The 16,061-nt window shown below is 47.8% G+C and overlaps 1 protein-coding gene across 2 annotated transcripts in view; it reads left to right on the top strand.

The window, feature by feature from the left end:
* Positions 1-16,061, top strand: part of UBASH3A (ubiquitin associated and SH3 domain containing A) — a 44,732-nt gene that overhangs the window by 7,180 nt on the left and 21,491 nt on the right. For both annotated transcript variants that reach the window (XM_087417815.1, XM_087417816.1), the window contains exons 4-7: positions 903-1,101; positions 4,901-5,070; positions 6,424-6,632; positions 15,577-15,703. In XM_087417815.1, the coding sequence (XP_087273941.1) occupies positions 903-1,101; positions 4,901-5,070; positions 6,424-6,632; positions 15,577-15,703 (705 nt within the window). The remainder of the gene's footprint in view (positions 1-902; positions 1,102-4,900; positions 5,071-6,423; positions 6,633-15,576; positions 15,704-16,061) is intronic.

The following is a 16,061-nucleotide window of genomic DNA, read 5'->3' as shown; positions in this document are numbered from 1 at the left end:
GGCCTTGGCGGTCAGGCTGAGCAGTTTAGACAGAACTCTCCAGGTGACGGGGGAGCGCCTGCCGCTTCGGGGTGGACAGTGGCATGGCAGAGGTGTGGCATTAGGAAGACGGTCAGACTGTGTGCAGCAAACTGGGGGGCAGAGAGGGACCAGGTCAGAGTCTGTGTTGGTTCAGGGTCCTCCAAGAAGCAGACCCCGAGGCAGAGTTAGACATGCAAGAGATTTATTTGGGAGAAACGCCTGTGAAGGGTAGAGGAGAAAAAAGGACTGGGCAGGGCGAGCCTTCAGACAGCGTGTATGTCTGACGGCTGTGAGGGAGAGGGGAGGAGGACTGGACGGCAGAGCTCCCGCCCAGCGCAGCCCAAGAAAGACGGCGGGGCGGCCAGGGAGCCTGAGAGCCAAGACTGCCCCAGAGGAGACCCCGTGGGGGCAATGACTGGCTGGGTCATTGCAAGATCAGGGCATCTCTGAAGGTCAGCAGCCCCACACGTAGGCCACTACCCTCCTCGCTGTAGGTTCTGAGCAGTGCCCACCCACCCCGTGGCTGCCTCGGAGTCTACGGGTAACATCTAGTAGCCGACTAAGGCACTGTGAGCACAACTATGGAGGGGAGACTGGCTCAGGATGAGAGGCAGGAGTCAAGTCAACGTGAGCCCGGGGGACAGGTTGTAGTTTAAGTGACAAGGGATTTCCAACCTGGCATTTAAAGGACATTCCATTCCAAAAAGAATTTTACCTGAAATCTCTAAGAAACTGAGGACCAGGAATAGAGCAAACCAATAGCCCCAAGCACCTGGACTAGATAAATTATGTTACAGCATTGTAAACAGGAAAGAGGCTCATTTGGCTGCATAATCTTTATTAATTAAATTAACAGATGACCTCTGTCTCTTTTCCTGTAGTGTGAAGACCAGAAGGTGGAATGTCTGTACGAGGCTCTAAAGAGAGCCGGGGACAGGATGCTGGGTTCCTTCCCCTCGGTTGTCCCTCTGGTTCTCCATTCTTCCGTCAGCTACCTGGGCTTCTTCCTGGACAACGGCCCTGCAGACGTCATCCGGGAATTCGCCGCGACCTTCGCCACAGAAGCGTCTGTCTTAGCAGGTAGGCAGCCCGCCGGATGCACATGCAGGGCCCGCTTAATGGAAAGGGATCGCTTTGTGTCTGGGGCTGTGGTTGCCACACTTGGATGCGATGGGTGGGTCCCAGGGGAGCACAGTGTAGACTGTTCCCTGATGCAGCAGTGGTCAGACGCTGGCTGGTCAGGCTGGTCTGGGCTCAAGGGTGCAGGCACCCCTACCCAGGCCATGTCCATTCCCATTTCCCCCTTTTCAGTCAGCTACTCTGACATGGCCTTAACCTGAGGCTGGATGATTTAACTAGAGCCTCCCTAATGAGCCAGGATGCTCTTAAAAGGTAAGCAAAAAGATTCAGAGAAACAGCACTAGTTTTTTCTCTAAGTGGGAATAGCATTGTTTGCATTGATGTGGTTTTTCAAAATGCTTGCCGTATTCCAGCTGCCTAGGAGATTGCCCCAGGAGGGGACGTTATGTGGCTCCGTGTTGACAGGGAATTGTAGGCTGGTACGCATGCACGGGGATCGGGGCCTCCCCAGTCAGTGCTGTGTATAAAACACAAGTCCTAGTTGATTTATTTTAATTTTTTAGGTGTGAGCCTAGTCTTCTCTCTGTGGCCTCTTGGGGGAAAGATTATCTAGACTCACTGTGAGAATCAGCAAAATTCCCTTTGCTCCAAACGCCAGCTCTGGTCTGGAGACTGGGGCTCCAGCTAGGGTTAGTGGGAGGAATTCTGGACTTGACCTCAGAAGATATGAATTTCTCCCAAGTCTCTGGTTAGTGGGGTGACCTTAATCAAGTCATCTCAACTCCCTGAGTCATTCTTTCTCTGTCAAATGACGAGGGCTCTCGCTCTTCAAACCATTAGGCCTGTTTTCGCGGAAATTCTACCATAGTTCCTGGCACACAGGAGCTGCTCAATATTGTTGTGATTTGCTGAGTCTGAAACTCAAAGAGGCGGCAGTGCCCTGGTGGGAAGACCCTCCCTGCCCCTGCACAGGCATCTGTCCTCAGACGTGTGTGAACGCAGATCCCGGCCACATAAGGAAGTCCATGAATCCCGGATTTCCATGTGGAGCCTGGCTTGTCTGGGGACCGTATTTGCCGAATAATTATAAACCTCCCCCGTGTCTTTGTGGATTAGTCTCCTTGCTGTAAACGTGAGCTCAGAGGACGGCTCTTCAATCTCCTTGCCTCTAAAAGGACAATGAGGTTCTTGTTGTACTGATGCGTCAGCCTCTTGCCTCAGAGCAGGCACGGCACCTCACTTACTCTTCACGTCTCTGAAAAAAGTGGATCTAACTGTCTCATCTCAAAAATGGAGCAACTGAGGGCTGTGAAGTGTAAAGTGCTTGCCCGAGTTCACTGTCGTGGGTTGAATGGTGTCCCCTAAAATTCAATTCCACCCAGGACCTCGGAAAAGGACCCTATTCGGAAATAGGGTCTTTGCAGATGTAAGTAGTTAAAATGAGGTCATATTGGAGTAGATCGGGCTCTAAATCCAAGGACTGGTGTCCTTATAAGAAGAGGAGAGGACACACAGAGACTCAGAGAGAAGCCACGTGAAGATCGAGGCAGAGACCCATGCAGCCACAAGCCAAGGAACGTTAGGAGCCACCAGACACTGGAAGAAGCAGAGAAGGATCCTCCCCCAGAGCTTCAGAGAGAGCACGGCCCTGCTGACACCTTGGTTTTAGACTTCTATTCTCCAGAACTGTGAGAGAACAAATTTCTGTTGTTTTCACCCAGTTTGTGGCAATTTGTGACGACAGCCCCGGGAAACCAACAGAGTCCCCTAACCAGTGGGGGTTGGAACTGGAACTTGCGTCAAGCCCTGTTTTGCTCCACACTGCCCGCACTTCATACTGACTGGCTCTGCCTCCTGAGAGATCACCTTTGCCCTCCTGTCCATCACCCAACCCTGAGTAGGCTCCACCCAGCTCCTCCACGCCTGTGCCCTGGGGTCGACCTGAGGGGTTAGGAGAGGCCAGTCACAGCTGTGGCATGTCCTGGGTCCCTCTCAGGGCAAGTGTGTCCCTGGCCAGTAAAATATCCTCAGGGGTGGGCCCGCCCAGTGGCATAGTGGTTAAGGTCGTGCACTCAGCTTCGGCAGCCTGGGGTTTGCAGGTTCAGATCAGATATGCATGCTTATCAAGCCATGCTGTGGCGGCGTCCCACATATAAAGTAAAGCAAGGTGGACACAGATGTTAGCCCAGGGCCACTCTTTCTCAGCAAAAAGAGGAGGATTGGCAATGGGTGTTAGCTCAAGGCTGATCTTCCTCACAAAAAAAAATATATATATATGTATATATATCCTCAGGGGCATGGGGCCAGGGGGAGAAGAAAGACAAGGGCCCATTCAGAAGTCAGGCGTGACTCAGTGATCACTCCAGTGACAGCCAGCCGTGGGTCTTTCCCTGGCCTCGCTGACTCATGTGGCAAGGCCGTCCTCCCCCCAATGCTGAAACACCTAAGAAAAGGAATTTCCCGGCCACCCACACACTCTCACTTTAGGCTTCTCACCCCCGCAGCTCAGGGCGTGATCTTGACAGCTCCTCCTTTGCTACTAAAGGCTCAGGTAGAGACTGGAAGGCATCAATGGGGCCTCCAAGTCTGGGCCCCAGGAAGCACGTGCATCGTCCTCGACAATTTTCAGGGGGAGAGCAGATCCTGTTTGTTGGCTGTGCTGCCCATGGGAGAGGTGGCAGGTAACTGATATTTACTGAAAGAGACTGTGAGTTAAGAGACTGGATTCCACAGCAGCCCCAGCAGTCGGCCGTCACCACCCTCAAGTTGTTGCTGTTGAAACGGAAGCTGCGTTGGGCCCAGATGCTCCTCAAGGTCACCCTGCCAAAAGGGACAGAACGGAGTCTAAAGCCAGGTTTATCTGATACCAAAGTCTGCGCTGCTCTCGTCCATCGCCGCCTCCCCGGAACGTACCCTGCTCTGTGGCTGAAAGCAGATCCCGGCTGACCTGAGCGCCCTGGCCTGAGAACCAGAAGGACTGGGCCCCGAGGGCAGATGCCACCCAAAAAGACCGGGGGCTGGCCGCTCCCTGGGCTTCCTGCTTCGTCAAAGTGGGTCAGATGTGAGAGATGCTGTCATGTTTGACAGAGTTCCACTGCTTATGGTGTTTTCTTCCCAAAACTCCGCAACTGAATAAAAGCCATTGACCTGGAATTTGAGCCAACCAGGCCAGGCCGCTGAGTAACGTGCACACCCCAGGGAATGAGGAGAAGCTGTCCACTTTGGACATTCTAATCAACTGTTTGGGCACCTAGCTTGCAAATTTAGGCCCCAAACACCCCTCAAAACCCCCATCTCTACACCCTCCTCTTTCCTACTTCCTGGTAAAATCCGCAGGTAGTCACCCATCTCCTTTATACAGTGAACTGCGAGATGGCACAGTCTGGGCCGCGTCCTTGCCTTGTCAGGGAAGCCCCAGTACAGAGTGGGGAGGAGCGGGCAGCGGCAGGACGCGCCACATATAATGGAGTTTGCGGGCCGGCCCCGTGGCTTAGCGGTTAAGTGCGCGCGCCGCGCTGCTGGCAGCCCGGGTTCGGATCCCGGGCACGCACCGACGCACCGCTTCTCCGGCCATGCTGAGGCCACGTCCCGCATACAGCAACTAGAAGGCTGTGCAGCTATGACATACAGCTATCTACTGGGGCTGTGGGGGAAAAAAAAATAAATAAATAAAATTATAAAAATAAATAAATAAATAAATAACGGAGTTTGCACTGCCTGGGCTTGTAGCACCCTGGGTGGTAGTGCTGACGGTTTGGGTAAAGGTGCCCCGCGTGCCTGTGTTCACCCGATTTCGTAGACTGCACCGTGAGGCCTTGCACCAAGCAGCTGCACATGACCCTGGCCCACAAGTTCTACCCCCACCACCAGAGGACGCTGGAGCAGCTGGCCAGAGCCATCCACCCGAGCCCCAGCTGCCAGTGGACTGCAGCCCTCTACTCTCGAGACATGCGCTTCGTGCACTACCAGGTGAGCAAGCCAGGCCCGGGGCCTCAGCCCGAGCAGCCCGAGTCGGGCGGTTGGACTGATCCTCCCCGTAGGAAACGAATGAATGAAGGACAGAACACTTACCCCCAGGAGCACTCTGCTGGAGGTATTTCAGTAGAAGGGAGAATTTCTATTCCTTCTCTAAAATCATTGCCTTTTTTGTACAATTTGGAACTAACGTTTATATATGAGGTGCAGACATACAGAAATTTTTAAAAAATGGAAGCACTTCTGGTATTAAAAAGTAGACTGTTGCAAAGACTAATGAATACATTGTGTTGCTTATTCATTTGTTTAAATAATGATTTAGGTGAAGCCTCATTCCAGGACTTCCTCCCCACTGAATTGATTGGTTTAGATAGAAAGCCGGCAGAGCTCCTTTCAGACCCAAGGAATAAGTGTGGGTGAATTCACCATGTTTCGTGTTGTAGGAGAAGCTGTAAACAACCTCATGCCAAGGAAAGTAGGTGCAAAAGTGTGGTTATGCTTTAAGATCTTTATATAAGAAATAAGTAAATAGAGATAGGTAGAGAGACAGACGGACAAATGATCGACAGATCGATAGATCAATAGATAGTTATGATAGATGATAGCTCGATAGATCGATAGATATGATAGATTGATAGATCGATAGATTGATATAGATAGATCGATAGATTGATGACAGATGGATGGATAGATGGATAGATATGATAGATCGATATAAATAGATATAGATGATAGATAGATAGATAGATGGATAGATAGAGATGATAGATAAATGATAGATAGATAGATATAGGGCTGGCCCCGTGGCTTAGCAGTTAAGTGCGCATGCTCCACTACTGGCGGCCCGGGTTCGGATCCCGGGCGCACACCGACGCACCGCTTCGCCTGCCATGCTGAGGCCACGTCCCACATACAGCAACTAGAAGGATGTGCAACTATGACACACAACCATCTACTGGGGCTTTGGGGGGAAAAAAAAAAAAAAGGATGATTGGCAATAGATGTTAGCTCAGAGCCGGTCTTCCTCAGCAAAAAGAGGAGGATTAGCATGGATGTTAGCTCAGGGCTGATCTTCCTCACAAAAAAAAAAAAAAAAAGATAGATAGATAGATAGATATAGATACATAGATACCAAAATTCATTTCTGAATCTATCCAAAGAATTGTGTGCTGTATTTCATTATATTCTACATTATCTGTCATTAGACAAAGCCTTAGATAGTGTCTTGGAGGTGTAGAAACCATCAGGGAGCTTCAAAGCAAGAGGCTGAAGTAATAGACCTCCTATTGCCATCTTTCCCAGCACAAGTCCTTGCTTGGGGCGTGACAACACTTGCCTCTTTTCTAGACCCTGAGGGCCCTCTTCCAGTACAAACCCCAGAATGTGGACGAGCTGACGCTAAGGCCCGACGACTACATCTTTGTGGACCCCACTCAGCAGGAGGAAGCCAGCGAGGGCTGGGTGATCGGCATCTCCCATCAGACGGGCTGCCGGGGCTTCCTGCCGGAGAACTACACGGAGCGAGCCAGTGAGAGTGACACCTGGGTGAAGCACAGGTGAGTGGCCCCTCTAGCCTCCGGCGGCAGCCCAAACATCTCTCTCTGAGTTAGCATCTGACAGCGTCCGTCTGAAAACAGTGGTCGCAGTGTTCGTATGCTTCTAGAACATTCCACCATTGGTAAAAATTGCCTCCTCTGTGCTGGCAACATTATCCCTGCAGGTATACAGTGAATATCTTGGTTGATTTGTGCTTTTCTGCTGATAACGTTCAGAAAACATTTCTGAGATAGTAATCCCAAAACAATTGCAGAATACCACTTCCTTGGTATGACCGTAATAAATTATAGTCAGATATCCTAAGCTTGGGCTTATTTATCCTTCTGCTCAGTGTGTAAACTGTTGAGTCCTAAGGTGCATTATTAGTTTACTATTGCTATATAACAGATGACCATGAACTTAACAGCTAAAACAGTAGACATTTATTATCTCGAAGTTTTCATGGGTCAGGAGTCTGGGCATGGCCTAGCTGGGTCATCTGCTAGGGGTCTCCCAAGGCTGTGATTGGGCTTCAGCTGGGGCTGGGGTCTTATCTGAGGCTGGCGGTCCTCCCCCAAGCTCACATGGCTGTCGGCAGAATTCATTTCCTTGAACTGTAGGACTCCTGGTGGCTTGCTTCTTCATACTCAGATGAAGACTCTCTTCATTTTAGTATCTTTAGCATCCTCTGGAGAGGCTGAGGATTTTCACAATCATCAGGTACCAGTTCCTTTTGTTTAATGTTTTTTCCTTCAATTCATCTCTCTCTTCACACATTTTACTATAAGCCACAAGAAGAAACCGGACGATACCTTTAACACTTTGCTTGGAAATATCCTTAGCTATATAACCAACTTCATTGCTTATAAGTTTTGTTTTCTGTGGACAATTGCACTAAACCTCTTGCCGCTATATAATAAGGATCCCCCTTCCTCTAATTTCGTACAACATGAAACTCACTCCCTCTAAGTCCTCACCAGTGATGCCTTTAATGTACATACTTCAATTAACAGTCTGTCCAAGGTCATTTAGACTTTCTTATCGTGCTTCTCAAGATCCTTCCAGGCTCCACCCGCTGCTCGGTCCCAAAGCCGCTCCCGAATTTTAGGTATTTGTTCCAGTAGCACTCCACTCCTGATACCAAATTTAGTGTCAGAAAAGGTTTAACCAGAGAAGCAGAACCAATAATTTTTATATTATATATATACAAAATGCAAATACATATATAAAATATGTAATTTTTATTGTTTCATATTTGATATAATTATTTATTAATAATATAATAATTTGGATATTTTATTTTATATTATTTATATTATTATAATATATACTTACCTTACACACCGTGTATACATACATGGATTTGTTACAGCGAATTGCCTTATGTGATTGTGGGGGATACCTAAGCAAGGGCAGGCAAGACGGAAGAGAAGGGGACCACAGCAGGCTGCAGCCCATGGGTGAGCTGAAGCTCGTCGTCTACAGGTGACAATCGGGAAGGACCACCCAAGCAGGTGGGAGAGCAATTGCAGACGCAGCTGCTATTTGGAAGCTCTGAACTCAGGGGAGACCAAGCCTTTTTTAAAGAACTTCCAACTGAATAAACCAGACCTGCCCAGGATAATCTCCCTTTTGATTAACTTAAAGTCAACTGATTAGGCACTTTAGATTAGCATTTGATTGGAAAACTGGGAAAAGGTGTGTGTATGCTCAAAGTGACTGCTGCCTCCCGCCCTCCTCTAGCTCTACTGAGAACATCCCTGGTAGCTGCCCCGACCAGACACCACCTAGAAAGGGAATCTGGGGCCGTCATTCAGTCTAGCCGAGTTGCCTCGCCCTGAAGCCATGGCAAGGCGTTAAAGTAGCCCTCTTTCACTCACTCCTCTCAGATGTGCAGGGTAACACGCAGAGGCGAGGGAACATAGGGTCAGGAGAGGCTGAGGCTGCACCATCTCCGGGTGCACATGTTGGAGTGGGGCTCACGGCAGAAGGTTTTGATGAGACCGATGGTTGAAACAACTAAATGATGAGAGTGCGAAGAGCAAGGAAAAAGACACAGAAAACCCCTGTGTTGTAGTCCAGGGCTTTCTGGCGCCTTCAGAGGCTGGGGAAGAGAGCTGGAAAAGCAGCGACATGGCTGTCCCTCTGTCTTCAGGACGGATGCATTAAAACTATCTCACTATTTCACTCACATGCTTATTCTCTTCTAAAAATCTCCACAGCCTCCCCTAGATGGTTTTCCCCTACAAATGGACAAATCGTTATGTTGAGCACAGATGTATTAGCAATCTGCTCCATCTACAAATTTTCAGATCGGTGGTAGACATTTGCTGAGGACAAATACTTTCCAGCATCTATATATCCAGGGAACTTTTTCCTGTTGATGTTCATACACAAGGCAAAGCTATGAAAATCATGCCCTTTTATTTGAGTTGCCATTGGAAGCTACTTAAAAATTGTCATAGAATTTATGCATAACCACAGGAATTAGCATTTTGAGTAAATTAAGAAACAATGCATTTGGAAGAGCTGAAATTAATGATTGTTGGTTGATCATTTTCACCCAAACCAAAAAAAAAAAAAAAGTGGTTTAACAGTGCCTAATAGAAGTTCTTGGAGAAAATGACTAGATTTTGCAAGAAATAGTAGCCAAAAATTGGAAGTGTTTTCTGAAAATATTAATGAGAGATCAGGTGACTACGGCTGGTTTCTCTAGATATTACGATCCTTCCCGCTAATTGTTCATACACTGAGGTGTGTATCACAAGCCAGGGACAGCATTTGTGTCCCTGAACTTCTCCACCAACATAATGGCAACTCGACACTCAATAAAAGTGGATTCCAGCCAGGGTCTGGCAGCTCAGCAAACAGCGTGATGTTCCACCTTATCTTAACTTGAGGCCATTTAACTTCTTACCCTAATTGATAAACCCTGAGGCCCATCAAATATAAATTAGGAAAGAAAATGTAGCAGTGGTCACATGGTTTTATTTATTGGTGTATTAACTCATAATCAACTTAATTCAAACAATTTTAAGGCAGCTTAGGTAATGCATGATAGCTTTTAACACTAACGTCACGCTTGCCCTGTGCCAGGCTCTGTTCCATAAGTTTACCTTTATTAACTCCTTTAATCCCCCCAAAAGCCCTGAGGTGGGCACTATTATTGCTCCATTTTATAGTTGATGAAACTGAGGCAGAGAGAGATCAAACGACTTTCCCAAGTTCACACAGCTAATGAGTAGAGGAAGCGGGATTCTAACCCATCCTGATCCCAAGCTCGGGCTTTCAACTGTTACCTAAATTGCCTATAGAAGAGATAATTAAACTAAAAATAAGTCAGTGAAATAAACTACGATGCATCCATACAATAGGATACTTGCAGTTCTTAAAAATGATCATGAGGATGCATTTTGTGTACTGATATGAAAAATATCCAAGATGAGTTGCAGAACAGTATGTGCAGTATAGTACTATTTGTGGGGAAAGGATGAAGAAAAATGTAACTGAACGTATATATGCATGATATTATTTATATTCACGTCTGTGCCTAAAAGTTCCCCGGAAGGGAGAATCTCTAGAAACTTCTAACAGTGGTCGCCTGTGGGGGTTGGGGGTGGGAGCTGAGAGAATGGAACAGGAATGGGAGGGAGATTTTTCACTCTCTACCATTCCATCATTTAAAAATTTTTGAACCATAAGAATGCATTATTTATTCAAAATTAATAAGTTAATCAATTTCAAATGTAAAGAAAAGAATGTAAGGAAATTGGGGGTCAAAGGGAGAGTAAAGGGAGAGAAGTCAGACAAACCCAGGGCTGAGGTTTGCACACACAGGGCAGACTGCAAGGTCTCCAGCTCCAAGCTTTCCCACACCCAATGCAAACGGGCCACGGCTTCTACCAAATGATCACGGCCACCCCAGATGCGGGTAGACCAGTCGTTCAGGAGAAGGACAATTTTGCAGGTGTAGACATGGCCATGGGTCCCATGGGCCACAACAAAATCAAATGATGTTGGTGCCACAGGGGACTGAAGAGATAATCACATACTTGCTTCCTCCTTGAGAGCTGAGAACACTCCGGCCCAGGGAGGTGGAGAGGCTGGATGATGTCACATAATTGTTTCCTTTAGAACCAACTCAGTCCATCACCAGGCCCAATAAACCGTTTGAGGAATAGCAAGAGAGGAGATGCCAGCTCCACCCTAAGTGACCGTCTGTTTCACGAGGCGTGGAGGCCACCTACGGCCCCCTGTCCTGTAGCAAGTCCTCCACTCCCCGCACAGGACGGAAGAGCTTCACTGTCACCAGGGAATCGGCAAACACAGATGTTTCTAGAACCATGCAGTGAAGTCTCTGTAGAAGATGAGTTTGTGGCTATCACATTTTTCGCCTCACAATTAATCTGTCAGTCACCTGTCACCAGCACCACCACTCCAGCCTTCCAGCCTGGCATTCCTGGGACTATTCTTCCTAAAAACAAGTTTCCCTTGGAGATAATAAATATTAACAAGAATTGCAACAAAAGGAGAGAAAAATAAGCACTGGGCTAGGCTGTCGGGTATCTACTGGCCATGTTTTGGAAGCACCCCCATCCTCACTGGAGGACCAGCAAGACAAACGGTGACATGCAGCTGTGGCAAGAATGGCTATACCCAGCATTATCGTCCCATTCAGTGGTCCTGGCTGAGTCTCATAAAACTGCCTAAAGTGTACTTTATGAAACATGGAAAGCCTTTTAAATCAGAAAATGGTCCTTGGATGTCCCCACACATCACTAATCTGTTGGGCAGTGGGAGATATGCCATCTGACTGTCCAAAGGCTACCTTAGCCATGGACAGACAGATAAATACTTCCTACAGCATCAGCCGCAGGCCTCACACTTGGCATATGCAACCCACGCAGCAAGAATTGCTGGCCTTCCAGTGCCCGAGGAGGGACAGGGGAATACACCGGGAGGAGTCCCCAGCCTGCCGTAGGAATGAGCTTGCAACTGTGATGCTCATTATTTGGCAATTAATCCATCAGTCACCCATTCCCAATACAACAACGTCAGCCTTTACGCTGATGGTTCTGGGAGTCTTTGGACTGACTCGACAACAAGATCATGCTACAATATTTGTCCATTACTGTGAAGACAGAGATCAGAAGTGGTCAGAGTGATAGTGACGGAGGAGAGTATTCATGAATCACAGCAGCTTTCAGCTCTCCACACAGAAGAATGTATGGAACAAAATCGTAGAACAAAGAGCAGAGGGGCCATGAATGTTAGAGCTTAGAGAACGTTTTGTCATCTTCTAGCCAAGAGGAGTTTTCCACACTGAAGCCATACGTGCCTAGTAAGTTTCCAAAACCACAGAGCAAGTTGATGGCAAGTAGCTCAGATGTAATAAAGAAATCGTTATGGGCTGAGTTGTGTCCCCCCAAAACTCATACATTGAAGCCCTGACCCCCAGAACCTCAGAATGTGACTATATTTGGAGATAGGGTCTTTAAAGGGGTGATTAAGGTAAAACGAGGTCATTGGTGTGGGTGCTAATCCAATCTGACTGGTGTCCTTATGAGAAGAGGAGATGAGGACACAGGCACACACAGAGGGTCGGCCATGTGAAGACACAGGGAGAAGGCAGAGTCTACACACCAAGGAGAGAGGCCTCAGGAGAAATCAACACTGCCCATACCTGGATCTTGGACTCCCAGCCTCCAGACTGTGAGAGAATAAACGTCTGTTGTTCAAGCCGCCCTGCCTGTGGTTCCTTGTTATGGCAGCCTGAGCAGGCTAACACTGGGACGTCATCCATACAACCCCACAGACTGCAGCTATGCCCCTTTTAAAAGCCAAGGAGAAGGTAAACACATCTTTTTCTATGCTGTAAGTTAACCTAAATGGTTCTCTTAAGTTCAAGTGGAAAACAGAAATATTGAAATGCCACGTTCTTTCCTTTCTCCTCTCATCACCAAGGTCCTGTCATAATCTAGACTGTATTTCATTTGAAAGATCATCAAAAAAAATTCAATTTTTCTCTCCAACTGTAGACTTCACAGATGTTATTTATAGATAACGAGGCATTGCTATCTGCACCGTGAGCCACAAGCAGGGTGCGGGTGCCCCCGCCTCGTCTTCAGGAAGAGAAAACCAACCACCGCTTCCTGTGTCAATATGAGACTCTGAAAAGTGCCTCCACTCCTGTGAGCGTGTTCGTTTGAAGAGGGAAATGTCAATGTTCAAATATGAATATCGATGTTCTGGGTCTACTTACAATCAACAAAAGCCCGCATTTCGTATGTGTTGGCATCTGACATGTGAGAATATACGAACAAAGCAAATCTATTTGACCTGGATCCCGCTGATAGGACTTTACAGCTCAAGACAGGAGAAGTAACAACTTGAAAAGAGAAGGTGCAACTTGTAGACATTTTAAGAAATACATTAACTAAATCACACACCATGTGAGCAGCGAATGGTCCAGGGCGTTTGGCTGTGGTGGCGAAAGGCAGGTGACCTGAGGCTGTGGGCAGCTGAGATGCAGGAGAAATGATGCTGCTCCTGGCCCTGGACCTCAGTAGGGTCTCAGGATGGAGAGTTGGGGAGCTATTGCTGGTTTTAGGAGAATTTGGGGACTTAAGCCTCTATGAGAGAAATACAAAGGTTTACAAGTGGACTGAATAAATAGAAACACACCACATTCGTGATTGAGAAAAATGAATCATGTGAACATACCAATTCCTCTCGGAATCATTTCCAGGTTTAAAGAAATTCCAGGAAAAATCTCAGTGGGGTCATTTGTTGGAACTTATGATTGAAAAGTTTATCTGGAAGAGTAAACAGGAGAGAAGAGCTGAGAAAACTTAGAAAAATAAAAATGATGAGAGGAGATAGTTACCCTTCCAGATGTTAAAAACATATTGTAAATCTGTAAATGGTACTGGCTCAAGGGAAAGAGAAAGAACAGATCAGGGGAACAGAATAGACAACAGAGCAGGAGACCTGACGTATTGGGAAATTCACATCTGATGGATGCATCAGCAATAGGGAAAGAAGTGGGTATAAGATAAGTACTATTTTATATGACCTCACATCATAGACTGAAATCAATTCCTGACAAAGCCTAGAATAACACAGAAAAAGAAAAAATAGAAGGCAGTTTAAAGGAATGTATTTCTGATTTCTGGACTGGGGAGAGCTTTGAAAGCATAGAAGGAGTGGAAGGGATCTTAAAGTGAGACTTAACAAATCTGTCTTTAATAATGGTTATTAAATGCTTAAAATTTAAGGTTTCTATGTGGTAAAAATCATAAAGAATGCTGTAATCCAAAAAGCAAGATGAGAGCAACACTTTTCAGAAAACCATAATAAAGACGATGCTCCCCCACCAGTCACCCAGGTGAGCGGAGTACCTGCCTGCTTCTCTTCCTTCGTAATTCACCCCAACCGGGGCCCGGGCGCCCGTGACACTCAGCCCTTGGGCACTTCCACCCACCAGGTGATTTATGTCTGACTTTTTCATTTAACCGAGAGCCCATCTACTATACTCTTCATCCCTATCCACCGTGACGTGTGAACAATCAGAAGAGTGTCCATCAGCTCTCGCCACCAGCTCGTGCCTCCCACCTGCAGCCTGTGTGCCCATGTGCCCTTCTCTCTCCATCAGACAGTGATGCTCAGTCCAAACTCCTCGCCAAGGGCACCCACCCGTGGCACCTTGCATCCCATCCCTCCTGGGCATCTCATCCTTCCTCAGCATCTCGCCAGCATCATCTACTGTTCCCGGGGCCCTCTCCATCATTCTTACCAGCAAAGAAACGTGCTGTCATCTTAACAACAAATTCAAACACAATTTCTTTTTTCCCATTTCCCTCTCCAGCGACTGCCCCATTTCTCTGCTTTGACTGTAGATTATTTTCAAATGGAGTCTATAAAGATGACCTTTCCTTTTATAAAATGATTTCCCCCTGGGAACCTGTCCACTTGCCTGCTCTTGGGGGACGTATGTGACCTTCGCTCTTCATCCCTCGCTCACTCTCCTCTGGCACCTCCCCATTCCTTCCAGACACACTCTTATGGCGCCCCACAGTCACCCCGTCGTGTTCTGGAGTGCTCCCTACTTGGTTTGCTGTGATCTTTCCCCTCAGTCATCCCCAGAGCTCTGAGCGCCTGCCCACCCCCTGGCACCTTTCTTGACTTACTGGACAGGCAGCAATTTCCTCATTGCCTGCAACTCGCTGGGTGCTCTTGTTACCCACTCTCCCGCTACACGCACCTGCCTTTTCCTATGTGTCTCCACGGTGCTTAATGTGTCTGCTCACTGCTTGTTCGTTCCCGCACCCCAACACGTCTGTCTTCACACCTTTGGCTATTTTAGAAGGTGAATCTAAGAGGATGGTGTACTAGTTTACTAGGGCTGCCACAATAAGATGCAACAGACGGGGCCGCCTAAACAACAGAGATTTATTCTCTCACAGTCTTGGAGCCTAGAAGTCCAAGATCGTGGTATGGGCAGGGCTGGTTCCTCCTGAGGCCTCCCTCCTTGGCTTATAGACGGCTCCTTCTCCTGTGTCCTCACCTGGTCATCCCTCTGTGTGTCTGTGTCCTGATCTCCTCTTCCTATAGGGATGCAAGTCAGATTACATTAGGGCCTCCCCTAGTGACTTAAGTTTACCTTAATCACCTCTTTCAAGACCCCCATCTCCAAAAACGTCACACTCTGAGGTGGTGGGGTTAGAACTATAAACTTTGAGGGGATTCGGTTCAGCCCATAACAGGTGGTGATGGTGATAATGAACAACTGCCATGTCCTCAGGATTTCTGATATGAGGGCTGAGCCCTTTGAACACATGGTTTTGTTTCGTCCCCACGATGACCTTACCTGCCCACCTTGTGCACATTCTCAAGCACATGAATGACCAGATGCAAACAGAAATTCCCAGTGTCTCATGACGTGGCATCTCGTCTCTTCCCCAGGACGTACACCTTCAGTCTAGCCATGGACCTGAACTCCAAAAAGGATGGTGAAGCCAGCAGCAGACGAAACGGGGAACTTCATCCTCCACAGACAGCAAGGAGCCTGAGCAGCATGCAGGCTTTGCAGGTGACACAATCCTTTTGTTTTTAAGTGAACTAAGTGAAACCACACTTTATATTAACTCCGCAGTAGACATGGCCTCCCCCTTGGGCCTCCAAAGATGGAGCTTCTAATCTTTCGAGTCAGGGCTGGGACAGATGAGGAGGCTCATGCTCAGTAACCTGGAGGGACGGCAGCCTCAGGACCAGGGTCTGGGGCACAGCAGGGGCACCTGAGCCCTGCCACCACACGAGGCACGTCCAGGAGTGAAGGCTGCCAGCAGGGGTCCCAAGGAGCAGGCAGCCCCTCCCCAAAGGCCAACAAGTAACACAGCATCCCCTGATGCTATCTTGGGGTGGGCAGGCTGGCCCTCTGCTCTGAAGCC

Source organism: Ceratotherium simum, chromosome 27, assembly GCF_057802395.1.
Source record: "Ceratotherium simum simum isolate JZ-2026a chromosome 27, ASM5780239v1, whole genome shotgun sequence".
In the NCBI taxonomy this organism is placed as follows: Eukaryota; Metazoa; Chordata; class Mammalia; order Perissodactyla; family Rhinocerotidae; genus Ceratotherium; species Ceratotherium simum.
This window is presented reverse-complemented; position numbering and strand designations above follow the sequence as displayed.